This window comes from Lathyrus oleraceus, chromosome 4, assembly GCF_024323335.1.
Source record: "Lathyrus oleraceus cultivar Zhongwan6 chromosome 4, CAAS_Psat_ZW6_1.0, whole genome shotgun sequence".
NCBI classification, from domain to species: Eukaryota; Viridiplantae; Streptophyta; class Magnoliopsida; order Fabales; family Fabaceae; genus Lathyrus; species Lathyrus oleraceus.
Genome location: NC_066582.1, coordinates 299,753,657 through 299,762,108, shown reverse-complemented (window position 1 = coordinate 299,762,108; position 8,452 = coordinate 299,753,657). Strand labels below are relative to the sequence as shown.

The 8,452-nt window shown below is 36.9% G+C and overlaps 1 protein-coding gene across 1 annotated transcript; it reads left to right on the top strand.

The window, feature by feature from the left end:
- Window positions 1-621: 621 nt before the first annotated feature.
- On the top strand, window positions 622-1,413 carry LOC127137206 (uncharacterized). The gene is made up of 2 exons (XM_051063689.1): window positions 622-1,002; window positions 1,099-1,413. The coding sequence occupies exons 1-2, from the start codon at window positions 622-624 to the stop codon at window positions 1,411-1,413; spliced, it is 696 nt and encodes a 231-aa protein (XP_050919646.1).
- Window positions 1,414-8,452: the final 7,039 nt, after the last annotated feature.

The following is an 8,452-nucleotide window of genomic DNA, read 5'->3' as shown; positions in this document are numbered from 1 at the left end:
AAACAATTGATTGATACAGCAGCCAGTGGCTCATCAAACTTTTCAACAACCACATGTATTAAAAAGATCATTGAAGCAATAACTGCAAATGAGCACTTGGAGTTATATGGCAGGTGTTCGAGCAAATCTAAAGGAACTATTGATCTGAAGTTTGAAACCAGTAAAATAAGAATCTAAGACACAATTGTTGCAGAAGTGGAGAAGAAACTAAAGGCTATGAATATTGGTACCGAACATGTAGCTCAAATTCAACCAGCCCAGAATGTAAACTGTGAAATTTATGCAGGACCTCATTTGACTATATATTGTGTTACAACTATGCAATAAATTGAAGAGATAAAATTTCGGAAGTAGAACAACCCTTACTCTAACACTTATAATCCAGGGTGGAAGAATCATCCAATTTTTTTTTGGAGAGATCAACAAGGGAATGTTCCAAAGCAGGGTCTCATTCAATATCAGAACCAACCACATCAGTACCAACAACAACAATCGTACCCACAACAACATCAGCAATATCAACAACAAGCACCCAAAAAGGCCGAATGGGGACTTGCCATTGAAAAGACGGTTTCTCAAAATTCCCAGTTCCAAGAGGAAACAAGAAATAATCACAGGAACATGATCGCTTCCATAAAAAATCTTGAAGTTCAGATAGGTCAGATAACACAACAAATAGCAAGTTCTCGAACACCAGGTTCCTTACCAAGTGAAATAATACAAAATCCAAGAAATCCTAAGAATGTTAATGTTGTCACGACAAGAAGTAAGAAGGATGCTAAATATGAAAAAGTTATACCACCCGAAAATCCAACTGAAGAGAAAAATAAAAAGGAGACTAAACCTGTGATTAAGTTACCATATCATATGAGAGCAACAAAGAAGGAACCTAGAGAGACAGACTTTGAAAAATTCATGACAATGTTCAAGAAGATAGAGACTCATATACCTTTTCTTGAAGCACTCGAGCGAATGCCGATGTACATAAAATTCATGGAAGAGGTAATCGCTGAAAAGAGACCAACATGAGAGGGATCAGTAGCCTTGAAGGAGAAATGTAGTGCAATATCATGAGGTAAGAGAATTCCAAACAAACAGAAGAATCCTGGAGCAGTCACAGTCTCATGCACTATAAAAGAGAGAACTTTCAAAAAGGTACTCATTGATTCTGGAGCTAGTATGAGTCTGATGCCATTATCAATCTACCACAGGTTAGGTATTGAAAATGTTAGTGATACAAGGACAAATCTGAAGTTTGCAGATCACTCGATAAAGAATACATATGGGATAGCAGAAGGCGTGCTGCTAACAATAGGGGAATTGAATTTTCCTATTGATTTTGTGATTATAGACATACCTGAAGATGAAGAGACACCTATCATTATTGGTCGACCATTCATGCGGACAAGTTGACAAAATATCGACATGGACTAGGGCACGTTAACTTTAAAAGTTTATGATGATGAAATAACCTTGATTGTTATTGAAAATAGGAAGCTAGAGGTAGAAAAAGAACACCACTATCAGGTAGGCATGATCAGGATAGATGTAAAAAGGTAAAATAACATACCATCATCAGAAAAAGACACAAGAAGGCATTCTCAACTACCACCACCTCCATTAGCAACTCCGAATGAAAAAATTCCTGGTTCTAGTCCAAAAGCAAAAAGAAAGAAGGAGATGCCTTATCCTCAAGGATGATGAATTGGACTGGTAAAGAATGTTTATCTACACGGGTAATATGGTAAATCGTCGAACCATGCGACGTTAAACTAAGAGCTTCATGGGAGGCAACCCACGCTTTTACTTACCGATGAATTTTCGTTTTTGTTATTTGTTTTGTTTTGTAGTTAGGTGATATATAGTCCCTCAATACGGGGAGGCAGAAGGAGATACATGAAATTAAAGAAGAATCGATACAGAGAAAGGTACCGGGAATATAAAAACCAAGTAATGAAAAAAACGAGTTCTGAGGAAGTACCAGAGGCCTACTACGGGCGCCCGTAGCAATGGCTACGGCCCGTAGCAATGGCTACGGCCCGTAGCAAGCAGAACAAATCCTATGGGAAATTAATCAAGAAAATGGGAACATAAACCTACCACGGGAGGCCGTATCAACGACTATGGCCCGTAGCAGACATGACCTCCAATATGTTTGGTTGAAGTAGAGTCCTATTACGGGGGCCCGTAGCAGAGGCTGCAACCCGTAGTAGGCAGGATACTGGTAGTGGTGCAAAGTCAGAAGCTCACTACGGGCACCCGTACTAGATGCTACAACCCTTAGCAATTATGCGGGTAAAAATCCTGAATTTTTGAAACCCTCCACCTTCCCAATAAGGGCACTGTAAGTCAACCCTCTCTCTTTCTTATTCTAAAACATTGAGGCCAATGTTTAGTTCGGGTTTAGGGGAGGTTTACTAGTTTCTTTTTATTATTCTTTTGATTGTTTCTTTTTATTTGTGTTTTTGTTACTACTTTGGTTGTTTATTTTGATTAAGTGTTGTCAAGTAATACACAATTGCTGGAATTCAGTGCTTGAATAAGTGATGAAGGTTAGTGAAAATAGATGATTGATTACGATCAAGGTAGTACCCCCGAAAAATGTTGATACTGTTAAAGTTGATCGGACACAACCTTCTTGAGCTCGACCAACATAGGAACCATGTACATCCCAACTTAAGAGGGATGCTGCATCGTACTAGAGGTATTATGGAATTTGTTAGCTTTACTAAACACGGTGAGAATTAAAAGCCAAATACAAGATTCATCATGAGAGATAATTCAGGTATGTCTCTATCACTCATAGTTTGCGTAAGTTCTCTTCGAATTTCACTGCATTAGTATACAAACTGAGGCAAGTTTTTTCTTTTTAACCCTGAGCCTTTCAAGCCAACCTTATTAATTATTACGCTTCGCTCACCCAATTTGAGCCTGTATCCCTATGTTTGTATATATCACCACATGAATGTAACCCACGGCCCAAACACTTCCTTACCCTGTTCATAGAAAGTGTTATGTTCTTTAAGCTGTGTTTAACTCTAAGTTTGGGGTAGCCCCATAAGAATCTGAAAGTAAGGTGAGTGCGAAAATAAAAATATAAGAAAAATGACCATCGAAAAAAAGGAAACAAAAGAAAGAAAATAAAAGAGAAATTTGATGAAACGAAGAAAAGCACTCACCAAATGAGAAACACTCAGTTGGGTATAAAACAAAAAACAAAAAGAACTGAGTAACGGAGCTAAAAAGGAAAAAGAAATCTAAATGGTATATTAGAACAAATACAGATAAAAGAATAATGACATTGACTCTGAACCCAAAAAAACCACTTCTATCCCACCTTAACCCAAGGCCCATTATAACCTGAAAGACCTCAAAAGTGTATATATTGTGCAGGTGAGACGAAAGGAGAATTCATTCAAGCTTACGAGTTGGTATTGCATACTATGAAGACATGAGTGCAAACATTATATCCCCGAGAGTCTAGGCGAGTGTGCGAAACAAGCTGACAAGTGAAATAGTACTCCTATGTGGAAGTGTGGCGGAACAAATAAATGCGAAAAGTAGGGGACCCAGAAAGAAGAAGAAGAAGCGAGTTGTGAAAGATCTCAGCAACATTGTGGTAAAATTTGAGTCTTCAACTATTTTTGGGGGTGACATAAATTGCTTGAGGACAAGTAATGAGATACGTTTGGGGTTGTGATCAGTCACCAGTTATGTTATGTATTTTGTCACTTATCCGGCGAGAATCTAGGTAATTTGTATTACTTTGTTTTAATTAATGTGTTGTTGAGTCTATTTCTGTCACCGATAGCTTTAATTATTGTTTCATCATTATTAATGTCATTTCTATTTTTTTTTGCATTTTACGCTTTGGGTGTGTGCATGTTATGGGTTTCAAGTTCAAGCAGGTAATCAAGCAAGGCCGAATGTAAAAACCAAGGAGAAGCGAAAAAAATTAGAAAGAAGATTGAATGGTCTAGTAGGCCTGCTATGACCACCCGTAGCACCTGCTACTGCCCGTAGCAGGAAGCCTTAAAGAGAGAGAGAACTTTCAGCAAAATAGTGGCCTGCTACGGCCACCCGTAGCACCTGCTACGGGCCATAGCAGGGGACCTGGCACCAAACTTCTAAAATAGTGGCCTGCTACGGCCACCCGTAGCACAGGCTACGGGTCGTAGCAGGCATGCGTTGAAAAGCCCAATTTTAACTTGTCTGCATCATTCCTAAGTGAGGGGCAGTTTGGTCAATTGTAAGACAGATGTGATGGAATTTTGTGGATCTGTTTGAAGAAAGAAGAGACTTGTCTATAAGAGGGAAAACTTTCAGAGAAGAAAGGACTTTTGCATAGAACAAGAATTGAGACGATTCCGAATTAGAAAAATCAAGGTTTTGGGAGAAACACGATCTTTCATGAGCGGAAGCAATTGAAGATCAAAGTTCATCTGGATACTTGTAATGTCTCCATTTTATATTTTGATTTGCTTGAATATTATGTGTAGCTAAACCCCCTAATGCTAGGGGGGGTCCCTGATTTGAATCTGTAATGACTTTGAATTTACATTTGCAATGATAATATTATTTTTTCAGAATTACCGTAATCTTTTTATGTGTTTAATGCTTTCTCTTTCAGAATAATTGATATTGTTGTATGATTATCAGTTAGGCTAGACCGCCATTGATAATGTTTTCATAAGATTATTCTGCAATAGATATCACCTAGGACTAGGGATACCCTGTATGAACCAGATTATTCTTTATATATTAAGGCTTTATTTCACCGGTAATTTTCTATGGACATAGAGATTAGGGATGAATGATTAAAGGTTTTCTCACCAAGGCATTCAGAGAAAATACCCTTGAGAACTGATAGTAATTAATTAATATTTGTTGATGCAATAGTGACTCAGAGTTGTTACAGGGACAAATTACACACCTTCACTGGCATGTTCCTTTACCTTTAAAACCCTTTTACAACATTCATTATTTTATTTGCAATTACTTTCATAAAGTTGAATCTAAAACTCCAAACACAAGTTTTTGTTTAATTGTACAACAATTCTAACTCAATATTTGCGAGCAGTCCTTGAGATCGACATTCGGGGAACTTTCCCCATTATTACTATACAGACAAAATAGTACACTTGCTATTTTTACGATCAGTGTTCAAAGAACCATCCAATTGACAACTTTCTTGGAGATATCACCAAAGGTGTGACTACACGCTCTAGGATAAGTAATTTTTGTTATCACTTTGCATTCGTGTCACAAGTTGAACCTAAAAACGCAAAAGAAGCTCTGATTTATGAGCATTAGCTAATGGCCATGCAAGATGAGCTAAAATAATTTAAAAGAAATGATGTGTGAGACCTTGTCCCATATCTGAGAAATCATCAAATTATTGGCACTATGTGGGTTTTTAGAAATAAATTAGACGAAAACATAGTGATAACTAGAAACAAGGCCCGACTAATGGCTCAAGGATATAACCAAGAGGAAGGCATGTATTATGAGGAAACTTATGCTTCGGTTGACCTCCTCGAGGTTATACGCCTTTTACTAGAGTATGCATGCTCTAAAGATTTCAAATTATTTCAAATGTACGTAAAAAATGCTTTCCTTAATGGTTATATAAATGAGGAAGTGTATGTTTCACAACCTCTTGGTTTTGAAAATCATGAGTATCCTAATCATGTTTTTAAACTAAAACAAGTTTTGTATGGTCTCAAACAAGCCCCTAGGGCTTGGTATGAGCAACTTACTAAGTTCTTTCTTGATCAAGGATACTCTATAGGGAAGGTAGATACAACACTTTTCATTTAATGTCAAGGAAAACATATTCTTATTGTTCAAATTTATGTTGATGACATCATATTTGGTTCTAATAACATGAAATTAGTCAAAGAGTTTTCTAAGCTAATACAGGGAAAATTTGAGATGAGTCTAATGGGTGAGTTGAACTACATTCTCGGACTTCAAATCTTGAAGCTCAAAGAAGGTACGTTTGTGTGTCAAACTAAGTACTTCCAAGAGTTTCTTAAACGCTTCGGAATGGTTGATACAAATTCAATTGACACTCCAATGCCGACAAATGGGAAATTGGATAGAGATGAAAATGGTAAGTATGTTGACCCCAAAAGGTATAGAGGTATGATCAGATCACTTTTATATCTTACTGCATCTAGGCCTGACATTATGTTTAGTGTATGCATTGGCGCTCAATATTAATCCGCTCCTAAGGAATCACATTTAAAATCTATAAAGTGCATCCTTCGATAACTTCATGGTACATCTAAGTATGGGCTTTGGTTTTACAAAGGTAGCGATTTTAGTTTGGTTGGTTACTCTAATTTTGATTTTGCCGATTGCAAATCGGATAGGAAAAGTACTAGTGGAACTTGCCACAATTTTAAAAATACTTAGTTAGTTGGCATAGCAAGAAGCAATTCTTTATTTCTTTATCAACTGCCTAGGAAGAATATGTCACAACTGGTAGTTGTTGTACTCAAATTTTATGGCTCAAACAACAACTACTTAACTTTGATATTAATACTTCAATGTATTCCAATAATTTGAAATAATACTAGTGCGATTAACCTAACCAAAAATCCAGTGCTACACTCTCGTACTAAACATATTGAGATACCTCACCATTTCCTACGCAAACATGTTGAAAAAGGCGATGTCATGTTTGAACATATTGATAGAAAGAATCAACTTGCCGACATTTTCATAAAACCTCTTGCGATTGAGCTATTTTTCAATATTTGGTGGGAATTGGGCATTCTATATATCTCAAATCTTGCCTATTATATTTTGTTGCACACATTCTTTACATTTGTTTTAACCTTCATTCAAATTTTTTATTTCATGTGAGTGTGTCATACCCCAAAATTTGCCCTATCCTTTTCATCCTTTCACTCAATCCTTGACTTAGGAATCATCTGCACATATTCATATTTCATTCATGTGCATCATTCATCCATTAAGTTGATCACTGTAGATGCAAAGCTCTTGGCTTGCAAGCTAGGGTTTGTGTGTGGATCAAAGCTCAAAGGTGACATTGGCTATTCATTTGATCATAAGGGATCTGAAACCCTAATTGCATGGTCTTTGAAGCATGAATTCAATAAGATCTCATCATGGCACCCCTCGGGGCTCTCAAACCCTAATTCCTTGATGATTTGGTCATGAGGCCTCATGGATACTCCGTAGGACTTGTATTGGCTATCTAAACCCTAGTTGAGGGCTCATACATTGGAGATTTGCTTGTGAAGCATCTTAATTGATTCAAAGGCCTTGTTTAAGGGGTATGCCTCATTGAAACCCCAATCTAGGAGGGCATGATTCTAGTGGGCCTTGTGGTTTGGATTTTCATCTGGTGACATTCAAAACCCTAATTTATTGATCTTGGATTCAAGAGACTTTATTATGCATACCTCAGGGCATCAAAATCCTAATGTTATTTCCTACTCACTGGATGGCCTTCAAACCTAATTTCATATGATCCATTACCATAACCTCTTGTTCATGGTTCATTCATGTTGATTACTTGGTTTTGGGTTCATTGGTCCTAGATCAAGTCTTTGGTCCCACAACTTCAATTTTGCTTCCTTCCATAACCTTTCATCTGGATCATCCTCATGCCTAGTGCCTAGTTCACGGTTTTCTTAAGCCTATTTCATCTTGTCACTTTCATTCAAATTTTTTGTCATACCTTTGGTTTAGTCCATGGATCCTTGTTTAGGTCCTATTTCTTTGTGCTTTTTGGTCCATGATATGATCTTTGTTTCATGTTGATAGTTCACTCAAGTCATTGGTCTTATTCATCATTCATATTAATCTTAGTCATGTTCAAGTCATTCATTCTAGTTCATCAAATCATCCATTTGAATCCAATTCATGTTCATGGTTCATAATGTTCATAATCCATTTCAAGTCAATGCACTTAATGTTCATGTTCAAATTCATCAATTAATTCAATATCAAATCATATTCATTCAAATTCCATACAAATTGTCAAAAAGTATCAACCTCCATCCATAAACCATGAAAGTGTCCGTAACATGAGAAAATACAAAAAATAAGGGTGAACTTTGACCAAATGTTGACTTTGGTCAACATTTGACTTTTTGGTCAAATCTGACCAAAGTCAACACAATTCCCCAAGACCCTAATTTTCCTAACCCTAATCCTAGTTACATCCCTAAAGTCCAATCTTGGTCCTTTATCCTTTCCATGTTGTTCATGATGCTTACTTGATGCTAGCTACCTTGTTTATAAGATTTTGTCCTTCCAGCCTCCACGTGTTCATGACCTACACCAAGGCTTACCATGTCTCAATGCACTAGCCCAATGAGACATTGTGATGCCACCTGTAACATGAAGCAAGTCAGAATTTATAGCATGCTTAAATCAAGTCAGAATTGCAAAGAAACAAAAATCAAAGCAAATC